Source organism: Sinocyclocheilus rhinocerous, unplaced genomic scaffold, assembly GCF_001515625.1.
Source record: "Sinocyclocheilus rhinocerous isolate Xijiao unplaced genomic scaffold, SAMN03320098_v1.1 scaffold757, whole genome shotgun sequence".
NCBI lineage: Eukaryota > Metazoa > Chordata > Actinopteri > Cypriniformes > Cyprinidae > Sinocyclocheilus > Sinocyclocheilus rhinocerous.
This window is the reverse complement of record NW_015662957.1, coordinates 1,454,403-1,473,428: the sequence shown is the minus strand read 5'-3', so window position 1 is coordinate 1,473,428 and position 19,026 is coordinate 1,454,403. Positions and strand designations below refer to the sequence as shown.

The window sequence follows — 19,026 nt, the reverse complement described above, 5'->3', positions numbered from 1 at the left end:
ATAGCGCAGAATTTTTTTGAGGACAAGCCTTTTCCTTACGTGTTATTTTCTGAATGTGTTGTCGTGTTCTGAAAACGTCTTCACAGGTGGTTACATTTGTTCATGTGTTAATGATTGGAAGTATTCTGTGTGTGTTGTTCCTGATACCTCATAAAGGCAACTGGAAACTGTCTTATTGGAGTTTTTTGTGGGCGGGACTTTTACATGCAAATGACAGCAGGAAACTCACGGTGTGTGTTTAATGTTAATAGTATGCTGTTGGCCGAGGCCTCCATTTACACACACATACTGTTTTCTTTCATCGAGTAAACTGAAATCAATCATTATACACTTGAATCTGCATTGTATGTTTGTGAACAAATTAAGTGAGGGTGATTTTCTTTCTTTATTTGTAATCATAACTATTGTTAAAATGTAATTCCTGTCCAATTGAAACAAGACCGTAAAATGAATTGTCTTGTCAGATATATTTATAGTTGTCCATTCAGATATCTGTTACCAGAGAAACCTGTGTTCAGATGTACTTTGTATATACAATAGTGTACATTTACAGAGGTACATTCTTTTTCTTCATAATTTGTTTGTGGTTTTCTTTTTCTTTTTGGTACAATATTGTACAGTTACCACTGTAGTTGCCACTCAAATATACATTCTATAATTCCACGTGTAGTTCTTGTAGTAAACATTTTTAAATAAAAAAAATTGCTTGCTGAATGTGTATTTGATTATTTGCAATAAAAATGTGCAAAAAATTGAAAATGATCTTTTTCCCAATTTTGCCAGTCACTTTTTCATTTTAAATAAAACATGCTTGCTAAACATCTTTTTGATTGTTTGAATAAAAAGGTGTAAATTGTGAAAAAAAATCCTACTTTTATTTTTTATTTTTGTAAACACTTATTTTGAATTTTTATTTTTGCCAATGTTTTGATTTTTTTTGGTTTACATATATAACTGGGCATGGATCTCTTGTTACAGTGGCTAGCATTAAGCAATTTTACCAGCCTGATCTCACTCCAGAAGACGTTAAAAAAATCAAACATAAAATCAAATATAAAACGATTTTACATCAAGGTATAGACGTTTAACTCTACGATACATTGTATCGCTTTGAAGCGCAGCGGAGTGAAGTAAAGATCGGCGCCTATACCTTGTGTCTGTTGCCTGCATGTGGGAAAGCATGGCTGGTCGTAAGGATGAAGAGAAAGACTGGACAGTACATCACACATGAACAGGTGTGTGAATTGATGGAGCAACAGAAAGCCTTCTATAAAGAACTGTTGCAACAACAAGATAATATGAGTCTTAAGCAATCAATATTTCCACAGGCCTGGAAGGAAGCTAAAATTATGCATTTGACTAAAGACAAAAAAATACAATTTAGTGGCTCCGATAGCCGCCCGGTGAGTGTGTTACCAGTGTTAAGTAAGATCCTAGAGAAGGCAGTATTTGATCAAATTACAAGATTATTATGTATCACAGAATAATCTGTTATCAAATTATCAGCATGCTTTTAGAAAAGGACAGCTTTAGACACAGCTTTAGCACAAATGACGTGATGATTGGTATCGAGGGTTGTATAAAAAAAAGGATATGTGGAGCAGTCTTATTAGATTTTACAGCTGCATTTGACCTTACTGATCATAAGCTTCTTTTGGAAAAATTGGATTTATATATTTAGACCACCAGTAATTGTTTGGATGGAGAGTTATTTGGATAATAGATCACAGAGTTTTTTTTTTATTAATGGAAGTTATTTGGATAGAAGGGGAATTGAATGTGGAGTTCCACAAGGGAGCTGTTTAGGACCACTTTTGTATTCCATTTTTACAAATGATTTATATCTGGTATTAAGAAGTGCTAAATTAACAATGTATGCAGACGATACAACAGTTTATGCATCTGCACAAACGTCGGTTGAATTGACGGCTATTTTGAATAGAATGGAGTTGGAGAGTATAGAAAAGTGGATTTTAGAAAACAAGTTGATACTAAATACATCTAAAACAAAGAGTAGAGTATTTGGGTCAAATTTTTCTCTACGGTCCAAACCGGAACTGAAATTATATATAAATAAAACACTTATTCAGCAAGTTAAGGAAGCAAAACTATTGGGTATCACCCTGGACAATAAATTGTCATGGTCAAAGCATATTGAGAACACAGTTGAAGAGAATGGGAAGGGTGGTAGCTGTAGTAAGGAGATGTAGACAATATTTTACGTTTGATATAATGAAAATAATATTAGATTAGAATATCAGATTAATCCTCCAGTGTCGGTATGGATATGAATTGTATGCACTTTGATCTTAAATGGCTAAGAGTGGAAGATAGGATGATTGCTGCAACACTGTTATCAACATGGAAGGTTTTACATTTTAAAACTCCATTGGATGAGTATAATCAATTACAATCTAACATTCAGTCACATGAATATGCCACTAGACGAGCAACAGAGGGTAGATTTCTACTCCCTAAGAAAACGAATTTTCTTAAACGTACAGTAACATTTAGGGCAATGAAATCATGGAATCTTTTACCATTGTCATTAATTAGGATAACACAAAAATTTTATTTTAAAAGGCAGGTAAAAGCACACCTTGGAATTCTGTACTTATAGTAGTTTGAGATATAGGAATTAATTGAATGAGCAATACGTTTTTTATATAGTAGGTGTTATAGATATTAAAAAGGGTGGAAGAAATGTTTATAGAGATGCTTTGGAATGTGGAGAATGTATTTAACTTTTTATTTTCTTAATTTTTTAATGTATGTAATAATGTATGAATGTTAAGTGTGGTGTGGACCCCAAGAAGACTAGTAATGCTTTAGGGCATAGCTAATGAGGATCCAAATAAATAAATAAACAAATAATTGATCCTTAGCAGAAAATATGGGCATCTTTTCATCTTTTTTTCTAAAGAAATCCAGGAAAGCTTTGTAAAGAATTTACTAAAATATGCAAATCTAGGTAAAAGTTATTTCCTTGTGTCTTACGTTACGCTTTTGAACAGACGTCAGGCAAAAATGCTTTTTTTTTTAGCCTATGCTTGCCCTTCTGCATTATTTAGCTATTTTAAATTCCGTCCACGAGAGGGCGACATCCATTTTTGGTTTATTGTCACTTTTAATATGGTGGACTAAAATGGTTAGTGGTTTGCATATAAATTACGTAAAATGGCCCACAACATAATATTTTAACTCATGTTGTTTTCTATCTAACTTTCAGATTAAAACATATGTTAAGAGAAAAATACACCAGTACCCTTAACACAAACGCGATGCACCGAACAAGGAAGTTCCTGACAGAAATGAAAGTTGCTGGTGACACTGGTTTCCGTCGAGCTGCTCTCATAACTTATACAGGACTGCAGGTGTAATTAGTCCACAGAAAAAAACACACAGGGATTGACAAATTCGGATAAAAGTGGAAAATGCGCAGTCATCAAACACACAAATGGTTGGTTGGTTTGTTTTTGTGGTTTCGTGTGTTGTCAGTCAGAGTGATGACGATACCGATGATTGTTTATGATGATATGAAGGGGAAATCCTCATAGTAACTAACGTTAGACTGTCGGCAGTTCACACAACGTCTTTCCATAAAAATTATAGCTTATCTTTGGAGAAATATGATGATGTTTAAATATATTCCGTGTTTGCAGGTCATATAGAAAGGAAATGGATTTTATTTGACGCCTCTGTTGTGACGTGAGTGACTTTAGAGGCGTATTGTGTTCAGAAACAAACCGGTGAGTCACTTTTGCTTAATTCAACAATGGTTGGATGTGAAAAATACGTACCTTGATTCTGTTTACCTTATTTTTAGAACTAAAAATAAAGCACTTAAATCTTAATTTCATTCAATTTGACATACTGTTTGAAGGTAATAACCAGGAGTTCATTGGCAACATGATTAACATATTACATGAACTCAGGTATCAACTCAGGAGGATGATATGACATTAGAGATAGACAAAAAGTTCAGTCTAGCATACAGTAGGCATGAATATACAGTGTGTGTGTGTGTGTGTGTGTGTGTGTGTGTATGTATGTATATGTATAATTATTCTGTGAAAAAGGACAGGTAATCCTGAACGAAATTTAGCATTAAATATTTACTAGAGAAGCTTTGATTGTTTTTCTGTCATACTCAGATCCGATCATGTCATCCGCTTGTGTCAACACAATGACCATAAGTACAGCAAACCACCTTTGGTCGCTGGATGATGTTCTTGGTCAAGGGGCCACAGCAAGCGTCTACAAAGCACGAAACAAAGTACTTTATCATTATTACAGTTTTCCCAATTTTCATTACTTAAACAGGTCATAGACAGGTCATACTTTGCTAAATGACACTTTATATTGGTGTAGAAAACAGGTGAGCTGGTTGCCGTGAAGGTCTTTAACTTGGTGAGCTACAACAGGCCGTACGAAGTTCAGTTGAGGGAGTTTGAGGTGCTGCAGAAACTCAATCACGTCAACATTGTTAAACTCTTTGCTGTGGAGGAGGTACGTTTCTGATGTGGTTTGTGACGCTGTTCAAGATTTTCCAGCCACAGTACTGCTGATTTTTCAGATGGTACTTTGATGTTTGAGTTTCTCATGATGCATTATGTCAGGGATATTTTTGGCCAACTATTGGTCACACTTTATTTTAAGGTCCAATTCTCGCCATTAACAAACCATTAACTACAACTTTTGCCTCAGTAAACTCCTAATTTCTGCTTATTAATAGTAAGGTAGTTGTTAACTTTAGGTATTGGTTAGGATTGGGGATGTAGAATATGGTCATGCAGAATATGTGCTTTATAAGTACTAATAAACAGCTAATATGTTAATAATAGGCATGCTAATAATCAACTGGTTAATAGCGAGAACTGGTCTCTATACTAAAGTGTTACCCAATTTGATAATTATTAAACTTTAGTACACAGCTCATTGTATGGTTTTACAGTTAGAAATAGCATAAAATAAGGGTCATAATACTTTTGCAACCATTTGTATTGAAAGCATTTATATACACTACTGTTGAAATGTCTGGGCTTTTATTTTGAAATAATTTTTTTGAGCAAGGAACTGGAGAGTCTGTAAAGATATTTAGAATTTTACAAAATATTTCTATTTTAAACAAATGCTTTTTGTAAATAAACACACTTTTGATTCATCAAGGAATCCTGAAAAAATGGTCTCAACAAAACATTGGTAATAAGAAATGTTTATTGAGCTACAAATCAGTATATTAGAATAATTTCTGAAAGATCATGTGACACTGAAGACTGAGGTAATGGCTGCTGAAGATTCAGCTTTAACATCACATAAATAAATGACATTTTAACATTTTACAATAGATAATTTTTAAACTGTAATAATATTTCACAATATTACTGTATTTCGATTAAATAAATGCAGCCTTGGTGAGCATAATAGTTTTTACTGACCTCCAAACAATAAAAATATACTACTACTACTACTACTACTAATAGTAATACTAATAATACATTTTTAATTTATTTTATTTTAGTCTTTTCACTAACCCTTGGATATTAAAATAGAATAAAACGCCAACAATAAAAACAACTAGTTTGTAATCAGTTCATATGGCTAACAATTTCTCAGACAAGCAGGTGACATTCAACATATACCCCATTTCCATACATTCTGTTAAACTTGTTTGACTCCCCACCAAAAATAGATCACAGATCTGAGAGGTGAATTTTCAACACACTGCCTTCATTTCTATTCTTGTGCATGTCAGATGCATATGAACCCGAAGCAGAAGGTTCTGGTGATGGAGTTCTGTTCAGGTGGCAGCCTGCTGAACCTGCTAGAGGAGCCCGAGAATGCGTTTGGACTTCCTGAGTCAGAGTTCCTCATCGTATTACAGTGTGTGGGTAAGAACCAACAGAGGAAATTAAGTAGTTAAATCAGTTTCCACTCCATTACTCATGCACCTGTTGGGAGGCATTACTGTGGCTAAATGGAGCTCTACTCAGATTTTGTCTTTCTACTATTTGGTCATATTCAGTCCAAGGAATGAACCACCTGCGAGAGAATGGGGTGGTGCACAGGGACATCAAACCTGGCAATATCATGAGGCAAGTGGGTGAGGATGGATGCTCGGTGTACAAGCTGACGGACTTCGGTGCTGCTCGTGAGTTGGAGGACGATGAGAAGTTTGTGTCCATATATGGCACAGAGGAATATCTGGTAAGGAGGAAATGCTGTTTAATTTCTTTCATTGGTTAATGTTGAAAACAAAACTCAAAAGGTGCCACTTTCTGTATTCAGTGATTCACAGAAAATACAGCACGTGCAGTTGCTTATCAGAAATGTACACAGGCGTTTGATGTGGTTACTTTAATCTGTCTGTGAATAAACATATTATCTGATGTAGCAAATTAGCTCAAAAGGGAAATGTATATAAATAATTACAATTAATTATAATGATTTATGTAGCAGTATTAATATTACAATGAACTATTCTGTTCGTCCAGCGAACATTCAGTGTAATTTCATATAAGCTCTAAGAAATGTTATTTTCGTGGCCACAGGAAATACCTTTCTTACAGTACTAATGCATTAGAGCAGCAAGATCAGGAATTAAGTGACATTGATCTGCAAGCAGTGACAGAATCGGATAAGGGGTCTGTTGGATTATGTATTAAATATAACAAATAATAATGTGTCTGATTTGTCCATAATAACTTGTGTGGTTCAGCATCCGGACATGTATGAGCGTGCAGTGTTGAAGAAGCCCCAACAGAAAGCTTATGGTGTGTCTGTGGATCTGTGGAGCATTGGTGTCACCTTCTACCATGCTGCCACTGGCAGTCTTCCTTTTATACCATATGGAGGCCCACGCAGAAACAAGAAAATCATGTAAGTCTCACCTGTAAATGTTTTAATTTAACTTATTATAATAAATTATATACACATCATAATTGTAAATGATGATTTGTGATACATTACTGTTTATATTAGGCTTATTTATGTGCTATTTTCGGTGACTTTTGGTGCTCTCCCCAGGTACAAGATCACAACAGAGAAGCCAGAGGGAGCCATAGCAGGTGTGCAGAAGGTGGAAGACGGACCCATTGAATGGAGCTACCGACTGCCACACTGCTGTCAACTTTCAGAGTGAGTTTCTCTATACAAAAGTGTGGTTAAAAACTTTGTGGACAGACAGTATTGGCAAGGAAATTGTATATGGACCTCAATCAGTACAGCTATATTTAATTTATATGCTAGAGAAAAATACCATTCATTCAATGTGTCATACTGTATCAAGGGCCATTCACACCAAGGATGATAACTATATAACTACAAAGTCTTAATAATCATTCTAATTCTATTAGAGGAACTTTTTTTTTTCAGCCAATGAACAATAAAAACTGCATAACTGCAGCTCATGCATATAATAAACAATGTTATCTGTCAGTGTGGACACTACTATTGTTATAGTTATCGTTCTTTGTGTGAATGGGTCTTTAAGGTCCTAAGTCATGTCTAATTTTCATGTTGGCCTTAGTTTTTTGTCTACTGGACATTTTTAATGATGAACACCAAGATCCACAATATAACAGCTCATTGGATTGTTTTCATTCATGTCAAATTAAAAATAGGCATATATTGTGACTCATTTAAGTTTCATGCTTTTATTCATCATGAATAACATCCTTGAAATAAATCCTTGATAGTTCTTTGAACGCTGAAGCCTCTTGGTAGCACATGACCAACGGCTCTGTTTTTTTCGCAGAGGCTTAAAGACCCAGCTGGTCCCAGTGTTGGCCAGCATACTAGAGGCCAATCAAGAGAAGTGTTGGGGCTTCGTCCAGTTCTTTGCTGCCACCACTGACATTCTGCACTGCATCACGGTCCACATCTTCTCTCTCCAGCAAGCCACAGCACACAGCATCTACATCCACTTTCATAACACGTATGTGGGCTCCTCGAGAAGAGATTTCTCATTTTTAGGTTGCTGTACATGGAAATTCTGGTTCCTTTTTTGAATACAGATGCCATTTGGGTGTAGGTCCCCACATGGTCATTTAAAATCAATTAAAAATTATTACCTACATTTATATATAAGTATGAATAAGGCTGAATTACTTTTCACAGTGATTCCAAAATATTTTGTTGTTGTTATCCTCAAGGGTCTCAATCTTGTTTGAGGATGTTCAGGCCCAAACTGGAATTGAACTGGCAGCTCAACAGTACCTTTTTCTGGGTCATCCTCTCATCTTGGAGCCAAGCATGAAAGTAGTGAACCTTCCCCTTACCACTCCAGACCGCCCTATCATTCTCATCAGCCGACGACCAGAGAAACTAGTAGGCCATCCATACAAAGAACGTACGGTCATAATAAATGTTTTTTTTTGTGTGTGTGCATGATGTCACAATGCCAAGTTTATGAGCCATTTTATAAACCCTGAAGTCTCAAGTTTATGTTTTTCAGTTTAATTTAGTTTATGTATTTTCACAAATAAATTGGTAACATTTACAGAGGTAACTTTGTCTCTGTTTATTCTTCCGCCATCCCTTCTTTTTTCATTTTTTCTGTAGCTGAGGCCCCTGCGATGCCCACAAAGTTTGACGTCATGGCAGATTACACCTTCTCCAAGGTAAGCAAGCCTCTTTGTTTTTATCTCTGGTGCTTATTTTTGGTGAACATTTATAACATCATTATCCCTGAGCCTCACACTGTGTCCTGTTGTTTTCGTTCCTCCTAAAGACCATTGTCGGGGTCATCCATCAGTACCTGCGGATAGCCCGCTCACTCCAGAAGTACAGGGAACTGATTCAGCAGGGGTTCTATAGCTACATGTGAGCTCTTATATAAGCACATAGAGTGATTATATTGCCACAAGAAAACCGAACCTGATCTTGACATTTTAGTGTGTCCAATAACAATATTCTTGACTTTTCAGTGAAAACACCGGTTTTGAATGCAGTAATGTGGCACACAGGATTGCCATGGTGAATATGAAGCTGCTTTCTTCTATCAGCACTGCGGAGCATCTCCATCTATTGTAAGAACCCACCAGTGAGATACTGACTGAATTTGTGTTCATGAATCTAATGCTTACTCTAGTTTAATAAGCATTATATGTAGTAAGGTATTTAGTGATGGATGTCTCTTGATTATTCCCAACCAGTGCTCAGAGGTTTGCGCATGAGTTTCCAGACTTTGTAGACAATAAGAAAAAACTCCCACTGGTAAGAGTTGTGCTTTGTGAAATGTATATTGAATAAATGAACTAGAACACAATAGTTTGCATCCTTGAGGTTTATCATTGTGTGTAGATTGAAGAGGATTTGCAGCGGATATATGGCAGTGGAGTCAGAGAGTTCCAGAATCAACTACAGCATTTGCATGTGATGCTGTCTAAACATTCCGAGACACTGGCCCAGGATAAGAGGTAACACAACCTGTTAGGATCATTTGGGGGAAAATGATACAGTTTACTATTTTCAAACATATTCATCATTGTATTAAATCATTATCCTGGTGCCAAGGGATTTTCCTTAATTCTCTTATTTTATTTTTATTGAAAAACCTTGAAAATAAACTTAAAAACTATAGATAACATTTATCTTGCAGTGCCATAACATAGTAAAACATTTCAGCACAGCATTTGTCCAAATGTTGATTTAACTCGTTCTGTAAATTGAATTCAATAATAAACATCACATATTATCACATGTATAACATAAACAAAAATGCAAGCATTCGTTAATTATAAATTATTTCCCAAAAAAAAATGTATGCTTCAAATGGTTGATTAAAATCTATACATTTGCATATAAATAAAATGCATTTAATAAATTTTAATCCTGTGTTAATAATTAAATAGGTTTTTCTTCCTCTTAATGCAGCATCCAGAAGATGGAGGTTTTATTGGGGAAGATTGTTGCAGTACATCAGCAGTATTGCAAAGACAGAATGACAGGAAGTAATTGGATGCATGTTTTTTCTCTCATATTAATATAACACAACAAATTACAGATGAATCTACATTGGGGGTTTGATGAGTGGAGCCAGTGCTGAGATTAGTCAGATTAGTTCTCAGTACTGCGCTGCAGGGAAGGGAGGCACTGTTGTGCTGCCTTATCTGACAGTACGGACCATTCCAGACAGGCAAGCATGGAGACAGAAGAATATGCCTGGCTGCATTGATAATGTTAGATATGACGCTGCAGAGAAGCCAGTCAGCTAAAATAGTGCTTATCTTGAGCAGTCGCACAGAAAAAAAGGAACTACGGTGTTGGGTTGAGGTTTTCAAATGACTGCTTTGACTGCTATTAATTTATTCTCTTTCTGTCCCAGAGCTTAGCTACAATGACGAACAGATTCACAAGTTTGAGAAGTAAGTATTAAACACCAGGAGCATCTTGAATCAGTGCCCGTTCTCACAGTGATTAAACTGAGAAACGACTGTTTTCTGCTCAGGCTCAATCTGTCTTCATACATAAAGAAGGTCAAGAGTTTATTCAAGGATGACTGTTTGCAGAAATACCAGGATGTTCTGATGGCTGCTGGCAGCTGGAACAGGTATGACAGAGGTCACATGGACTGGGAATACACCATTTAATCACATTATGTATGGGCCCTAATGTCAAACATATTTGATACACATTTTATTACTTGCAAAGGTGTTTTGTCTAAGCAGCAAAAAAGCAGTCAAAGAACAACATATGCAGATGACCATGTGAGTGTTGTTTCTGCAGGGTTCTTTATGAGATGCAGGCAAGTCTAGAGCATTTTGGAGTTGTCCTCCGCCAGAGGATGGGGGATCTGCATGTGTGTGAGGCCCAGCAGAACAAGGTCAGCTCTCTTTTTTCCACAAAAGACACACACCGTCTGTCTTTAGCCCTATTCATGCGTGACACGTTGTCCCTGGGGAGGTTAGGTAAATTTAGTGTTTCAGAGACTCACTTTGTGATTTAATTCTGTCCAAAGTTGAACAAGGCAGTGTAAAAATTACACAACAAATTAGTTGGCAAATAAAATTTTGGCTTACTTTGGGCTCAATCCCAAAGATAAGAATGTCTGTGAGGGCAGAATTTACATTTTTACAGTAGTTCTCCTTATTTGTGTTGACTTTAGTTGTATAGCATGACTACAGCTAAATTTCTCATTATGCTGCCTTGTGCACAGTCATTATGAATTTTAAGTCAAATTAATTTCAAGTGGAACTTGCATCACTTCCAATTTTAAATGATAATTATTCAAATCAATAAGAACTTGCCTAATCATGGCTGTTCAGCCCTTTTCAGGCATAAGTTATCCCTGAGGAGGTTAGAGAAATTTTGTGTTTCACAGACTTCACACAAGTGAACATTTCTCTGTTTTTCCTCACGCAGCCTCTGTTAAAATTGCACAATAAATTAGTTTTTTGACCAACTCTGGGCTCAAGCTCATCTGGAAATAATGTCTAAGGGCAGATTTGTATTTTTCACAGTGGTTATTGTTTATTTTGACCTTAGTTTTGACTTTAACTACTGCTACATTTCATTATGAATTTATGAGGTTTATTTTTTTGTGTGTGCAAACTCTCTGGGTAAATATCTCAGTTCAGAATTAATTCATAAATAAGTAAGGAGAGTCTAATTATCAGGTATGATCCTCTCCTTAATTCCTGCTCATAATTCACATATCTTTCTGCCTAAACCTAACAAACTATTCTGAAGTCAGACATTTATACAGTTCCTGATCCACAAAAAGCTTGGATACAGTATGGAGCATCCAGAGTCCTGACCACGTTCTTCTCCATCTTTGCAGGTTCTGGACAGAGCTGTGCTTAGAGCTCTCCAGCAGCCTGTAGGAGCTGTGGGGGTGGATGGACAGAAAAAAGATGATGAGCACATGATTCTCAAGTATGTCATTGCATTGAAGATAACACAGCATTTATCAGTTCCAAATAAAAAAAATAAATAAAAAAAAAACTGTTTCCAGAATGAACAGATTAAAGGATGAGATGGAGGCTGTGGCACGGGAGCTACAGAATAACAACAACATGATAGAAAGGTACTGTATAGTGTTTAGCTGTGAATGTTTTTGTGTACAACTAATGTTTTTGTGTAGAAAATCCTTTCAAATTTAACAAGGCATCTTCTTTTTAAGCCTTGCGTTAGTTACCGCTACACTGCCATTGGAGAAAAAAGTACCTCAAGCCAACAGACCATGAAGACCTCAAAGAATGCACAGCAATATTTATATTTACAGAGCCTGAATCTGTGAGCTAAAGGGAAAGCAAAAGAAAACATCTGAAAAAATGTCCTTGGTTGAACCTCTCAAACCATAAAGAACAGATTAATGGCTTAATGGCTGTTACCAGGGCAGGCAACTGAAATTACATGATGTGTACTGATGTGCAAAGCGCAAATTGAGTTATGACTGGTCTCGAGTCCCTGAACTGTCCTGTGACAGATTAAAGGAAAACAGGAGTGTTTAAAACTGCACTTTGATTTGATATGAATCACAAAAGTCGTATTTCTCAGATTCAGTGTTCATGTAGTTACTGCATTTTATCTTCATGCAGTCTAGTAGTATTGACTTTAACAGCCAAGAAAATAGAAATATAGATCTGTTGTAACTACTACAGCAGTTTTCATGAGACTTAAATATTGATGGCACAGTGCATTCAGCTGACAATAATGGTGTAATTATTGCACAGTCATGGGATAGAGAGAGAAGAGTTCAGTCTGCTTTGTAATTGATTCCGTTTTTGAGAGATAACTGCAATTGCACTAATTTAATTAGTCTGTTGATCACAACAGAGTATCACACAGCATGGAGCTCTAGAGGAGGCTTTGTTGTTTATTTGACAATGTTTACCTGGGCCTTTGAAAAATGTGTGAACTGTACAAATGACTCCAAATATTATCCTGCAAATACTGACAAGAGTCAATAGGCTTATACCTTGCTGTGTTACAGATCATTACAATATGGAAAGTGAATGATGTGTTTGGTGGGTTCTTGTGGCACATTACAGAGTGTGAGTTAAGGGGAATTCCTCTTCCTGGGGCAACTATGGTGACCTTACAGAGACCACGCTTTGTTTCAATGTCAAAGCTTGCATATGTTTGACTTAAAATGGAATTTTATCAATTTTCCTTTTGCCAGTTTGTAAACTTGCGTGTTAAATGTTTTGTATTTTTTTTAACATCTTCACTTCTGTATTGTGAGGTAAGAGGTACCCTTTAAATGTAAAGTGATACTTGACAGACTATATATGGCGCTAATAAATATATGAACACAATTGGTGAAAATCATTTTTTATTTAAAAAAAATATATATTTTTTAATGTATTTATGTATATTTCAGATGTTAATATATAATATAGATAACAAAGCATAAATAGTTATAAAAATGCACAATAATGCAAATAACATATTTGAAATGTGCAGGGGCATGTTTACGTTATGGGGGGCCCTAAGCAAATCTCCATGAGGGGGCCCCGCGATCGCGATCCGGGTGTGACTATTCATCTAAACAAAATAAATGTAAAAAAAAAAATGTTTTTAAATAAGAGTTGTATATGAGATTCTTATAAACAGTGACAACAACGTTTATTCATGGCACCTTTAAACTTCTCTATTATATTTAATTGGAATAACAGAAGTGATCGACAAAATCATGAGTTTGTGAGGGCAGCCTTGGCATTTTTAAAATTCTCTTTCTTCTACTGTTTAGTGGAATAACAGAAGTGAGCGACAATCATTGCTTTGTGAGGGGCAGGTTCGCGCAGCCAGTGACATTTAAAGCGCGCAGCTGATTCAGTGTGCGCGTCACACTCTCGCCGCTGGCGCTTCAATTTAGTTTATATTCTGCCCACATACAACTCTTAGCCGAAATGGCGTCCGTCACTTTAGGACAGCACCCTGCTCAACACCACCTCGACTCGGATCAGCAACTATTCCACAAACTGAAGTCGAGCGACAGGAAGAAATTCACGCGTAAATGGTCGCTGGACAAGATCATCACGCGATACAGAGCGAGTGATATGGACAGCGGGAGAGCCGCAGTCTCAGCATCGCTCGTGTTATTCAATCACGAGCCGCCTTCAGCATCACACAGCCGTGGCGGCTCGCCACGTAGTAATATGGACGGACCTGTTGTGGACATGGACCGAGAAAACGCAACCAATAATAACGGGATATTTCGCAGACACAGTGCCGGGAGCCGGAGAAGCTCGGTGAAGGACACGGCAAAGATCCATGCGTCTTCATCCCCACAAGAAGTTCGCAATGCCTCGGCGCGGTCAAACTTCAGCTGCCCGACAGACGAACTGGAAGGACTGGCGATCGACAAGGTGACACAGGCGAGGTCGGGAGTAGTGAAGATGCGAAGCGAGCCTCTCAGGAGGGAGGCATGGTCCATCTTCAACCAGAGAGACCCCAGGGTGAAGGCAGAGAGGGGAGAGGGCCACATCTTCATCTCCAGACGGCTGAGCCAAGACTGGTGCGACGCCTGCAACCGCCAAATCAGCAGCGCTGCGCTAAAGTGTCAAAGTAAGTGACCGCTATCTCTCCTCTCCTCACCTGACCTTAGATAAACCGAGGGATGGATGAATGAATGAATGTTGGTTGAACGGAAAGGTGCATGTAATGACGGATAGATGAACAGGCGGAAGATTAGGGAAGTCTGAGGGAAGCATGGATAGATAGAAAGAAGGTTGGATGAATGCAGAATGGATGGATGAATTGGACTGATGGAAACAGATGAAGGGCTGGATGGATAAATGTGCAAATACTGATAGATAGATAGATAGATAGATAGATAGATGTAGGGTGGATGGATGCATTAACAAATGATTGGCAGGGTAGAAAGATAAAAATAGATTTTGGATTTAATATTGGATGGACAAATGGATGCAGGATTAAATGGGTGCATATTAGAAGGGTTAGAGGAATGATAGATAGATGGATGAATTAATGGATGGACAAATGGATTGAGAGTTAGATCCATTGGATGCATGGATGAGTGGTCCGAGGATAAACAGATAGTTGGACGGATGGATGGATAAATAATGAACAGATGAATAGATAGGTGGATAGATTGAAATATAGTTGAATGGATTGATGGACAGATACAGATGAATAAATGGTTGGATGGATGGACTTAAAGGTAGATAGATAAATCGTTATGTTCATTGTTGTATGTTTTTAGCATTCATAAAAGACTCTAAACTTAAAGGCTTTATAAAGTGTTTAAATTGTGAGGAAGAGGAAAAAATCTCTAATGCAAAAATCTCTAATGCAAAAATCTCTTCAAAAAACTGTTCAGCATTCAAAACCATGAGATGACTAGAAAAGAAAGAAAAAGGAGTTGATAGAAAAGAGATACATTGAGGCATGTCCATATACGTATGTGTTTATAAAGTACACAAGTGTTTGTTTTGCTAGCATTTCTGCTGAAGGGGTTGTTTGAACGGCTCCAGTGTTAAAGGAACTTCCAGCAGTGTATGTTTAATCAAGATGAAGCATGCTGATACATGTGGAGGGTTTACGGAGAATGAGGGGGAAGTTCCCAGCAGAGGTCATTGTTTGTTTTTCTGTTTCGTTATTTGTCATATTTGATTAGTTGTATGAAGGGGAAGGGGGATATGGTATGGATGACCCCCTCCAGATCCCTGGGGCTTCCTAAATGAAGTACTGTCACCCACGGAGGTCTCTGATTGTCTGGAGATAGAAATGAGAAACATTTGAAGCATGTGAGTGAGGTACACTTGCCTTTTAAATAAATAAAGTAAGAATCTGAAATGGGATCCAGTTACCCTGTTTGAATCATTTTGGATTTTTCTTAATGGTTTAGAGGTACTTGCTTCCTCTCTTTGCATGCTTTGCCTCTGCTCTGGTATTGCTGTTGTACCTTTGTTGCTGCACTCCACTGTCCCATTATGCATTTCAGCTAATTCACTTGCTTTTAAAAGGCTGCTATAACAAAACCCTCTGTTATAAATAAAACTTCCTTGGACAGGTTTGTAAAAGAGAACCAAAATCAATATACTATCAATTCATACAGTACTAGAATGTCCTATACCGTGATCTGAAATGAACGAGTTTACAATGCACCATGAGAACATAAGGTTCAGCCTGTGTGTTTAGTTTTGTGTGTGTGCACATGGTGCATCTGTTTGCTCGAGTATGTGTGTGCATGTGTAAAGTGTTGCTGAGTTAGCAGTGTGTCAGCAGTTCTCTTTTGGAAAAGGTACTGCAGGGAACGGCTTCATAAGGGACAGACAGCGAAATTGCAGGGGTTTATGGAGTGTGTCATTTAGAAGTTGGGGATGATTCTAGGATTATACATTAACCCCAATGACTGTTCTGCCCTTCCAGTGCAGTGAAAAGTCAAATTTGGGCGTCTCTTTAACCCTCCCTTAGTCCTTTCTTTATTATTTTTCTTTATAAATAGTCCCTTTAAAGGCATAGGTCACCTAAAAAAAAAAAAAAAATGCCTTTCTTTCTAGTATTTTTTGACCATACAGTAAAAGCCAGTGGGTCCATTGTATCGATTGAAATAGTTGAAACATTCTTCAAAATACCTTCTTTTGCATAAGAAAGTCACACAGGTTTGGAACAACATGAGGGTGTGTAAATGATAACAGAATTGTACTTAATGGAACAGTATAGCCAGTCGAGCAGAATGTTGTATCTCTCCCATACTGAGCCATGAAAGTGTGTTTGCAGAAGCTCCTTATCACATTTCATAGAGTTCCACTATTTTCATTGAAACCACAGGAGTTTTAAACACTTGTTCCTCAACCTTTATTGTAAATGCCAGGGTTGGGTGTAATTTTTCCTGGTAGTTTTGTTGTGGTTTGTCAGTAAGAATCAGAATGGGATACACTGGGGTTTTCCAAATTCAAAATTTTGCCATTTTCAGTTCATGGGGGTTTTGTGTAGCATTCCAAGAGCATGTCCTGATATGCCTCCACCATAAGCGTTGGTTTCTTTTCTCTAGTATGTTGAAATGCCCCTAGCAGAGTTATTGCACATGACCAGAAGTCACTCATGGGTAAAGCACAACATTGTAGTTTGTAATTGTTGCTTTTTTTGTTTAGAAGTGTCTTGGAGCATGCTGGGAAATGGTGTATTTAAGAGGTTGCGGTGGTGCAGGCGGGCTAAAGATGGAGCGTCTTGACTACTACAGATCACCATTTTAGTGCACACAGCCCGTAATTATACACACTGAATGAAAGAGGCAGTCAGAGAACATCAGTGGTTACGTTCGCCTATAAACAGTTCCTTTGAGCTCTTACTCTCTCCCAAAGGAAAGAAAAATCACAAATGAGGTCTCTTTAAAAAAATCAATTGTTTCTCTTAGATAACAATACAATTCATAAGAGAACAAATGGAGACTTTTGCTAAAGTCGCCTGATTCTCAGATGATTTTCTTGATGAAAAAAAGGAATATATAGTGTTCTTCAGAAGAAAGAAAGTCATTATTGGATAAACTATCCCTTTAATAGTCTCTGAATATTTTCAGAGTCTTGCACTTCACTCATTCACCAAGAAACCAAAATACAAAAATTTACAATAAGAAATTACATTTAAATATGACTTCAAACATTTCTCATCAGATTTTTCCTAGATTATTTGATCTGTGGTATTCAGTACACATTATTGTTTATAATTATTTATATATATACACTATAAAAAGTAGTAACAATTGTTGTTTTAAAAGGGAGCTATTTCTACCAGATCTTACATTTACATTTTGTTTTGTTGGTGTAACTTTTTTTTTTTTTTTTTTTTAAGTCAAATGCATGTTGTTAAATAATTTTGGACCAATCTGCATACCTTTTTTTTTTTTGGATAGAATCACTTAATTTAGATGTTACCACATTTTTGTGCATTTTTTCCCTCCCAAGTATATCCAATACTCCCATTTAAAATTCAAGGAATTTTTATGAGAAACATATCTGGAATCTCTATGAAATCTCCTGAGTGATAAAAGAATATCCTTTGAACAATAAAATGTCCCTCTAAGGCAGCTCTTTCTTGCTCAGAACCTGAAACCTCACATTAGTCTTCGATTGCACAAATGCATGGCTAAACAGATTGTGAAAGGCATGCTCCATTGTGTTTAGTACTACCATTATAAAGTTCTGTTTCTGAATTATATTACATGATGGATATGTGTTAGGCTGAGTCACTATAGGTTTAAACAAGGTCTCAAGGTTTAGTCAAGGAGAATGAGTGAGTTCTCCTCAGGTAGCCTCCACCTCCCTGCTAGTGTGACTCAGAGTTACTGAGTGTCTTAAAAAGCATCCCTCACTGCATGGGCCTGTCTCAAAGCATCAGTCTTACCTGCTCTCTCCCTCTCCTTCAGTCTGGCTTTATTTGTCTAATCTGGCTGGGTTTTTGGCAACCTCCCCAACTCAATTAAGCACATATCCGTCTGAAATGGAGGGATGCTGCCTGTCTGCCTTTGAGTTTAATCCATACTGGAGTAAAACTGTTTTTAGCCATATTGCAGATGGATTATAGCTTATGGATGCCAGTCAGACATCGGATTGATTTTTAATTAAAAGTTTCAGACACACAGTAATACTAGAAAGAGGAATGTTTTCTTTTTGGCCTCGACGAGGTAAAGGGATGCTGTTGGGTAGATGTAATGTGTTGTTTACTTTCTGACCTTTGGAAGCTCTGCATCCACCCATAAACATTAAAAAAAAGTTCTTAAAGGTGCAATAGGTGATTGTCTTCAGAAACATTTTTTGTTATGCTGGTTGAAAGTCTCTTCACATCCCGATAGCAATCATTAAGTTAAGTGGTCTAAATGTATTTGTCTGTATTTATATATTCTGTGGAAGGCGTAGGATCAAGAAATGTTCGTCCAATCAAAACGCTCGGTCCGAGCGTTTTAATATGCTTTCCTACCTGCCTGTCAACGTATGTATTAGCATACCTCTGCGCACCCAGTTCGCACAGACAGGACACGTCATCAGCGCGTTCACGCACGCTGTGCAGACAGAGCAAGAATGGCAGACAAACATCAACAACCCGATCTTCCTCCCT

The 19,026-nt window shown here is 37.1% G+C and overlaps 2 protein-coding genes across 3 annotated transcripts in view; both read left to right on the top strand.

Annotated features, from left to right (window-relative positions):
* Positions 1 to 3,319: 3,319 nt before the first annotated feature.
* On the top strand, positions 3,320 to 13,262 carry LOC107728638 (inhibitor of nuclear factor kappa-B kinase subunit epsilon-like). 2 transcript variants are annotated; one of them, XM_016538901.1, is made up of 22 exons: positions 3,320 to 3,460; positions 3,663 to 3,749; positions 4,155 to 4,276; positions 4,372 to 4,509; positions 5,756 to 5,891; positions 6,026 to 6,207; positions 6,719 to 6,879; positions 7,027 to 7,137; positions 7,757 to 7,936; positions 8,154 to 8,350; positions 8,563 to 8,621; positions 8,732 to 8,823; positions 8,928 to 9,029; positions 9,156 to 9,216; positions 9,304 to 9,419; positions 9,877 to 9,953; positions 10,328 to 10,367; positions 10,451 to 10,552; positions 10,729 to 10,825; positions 11,783 to 11,877; positions 11,966 to 12,028; positions 12,125 to 13,262. In XM_016538901.1, the coding sequence occupies exons 3-22, from the start codon at positions 4,163 to 4,165 to the stop codon at positions 12,186 to 12,188; spliced, it is 2,187 nt and encodes a 728-aa protein (XP_016394387.1). In that variant the 5' UTR covers positions 3,320 to 3,460; positions 3,663 to 3,749; positions 4,155 to 4,162; the 3' UTR covers positions 12,189 to 13,262. The 2 variants fall into 2 exon arrangements, with proteins under 2 accessions (XP_016394387.1, XP_016394386.1); XM_016538900.1 differs by having other exon boundaries at positions 11,957 to 12,028.
* A 555-nt stretch (positions 13,263 to 13,817) lies between these two features.
* LOC107728623 (ras association domain-containing protein 5-like) overlaps positions 13,818 to 19,026 on the top strand; it is a 66,139-nt gene continuing 60,930 nt past the window's right edge. Inside the window, exon 1 of the mRNA XM_016538875.1 lies at positions 13,818 to 14,514. Coding sequence (XP_016394361.1) covers positions 13,857 to 14,514 — 658 coding nt within the window. The 5' untranslated portion in view covers positions 13,818 to 13,856. The remainder of the gene's footprint in view (positions 14,515 to 19,026) is intronic.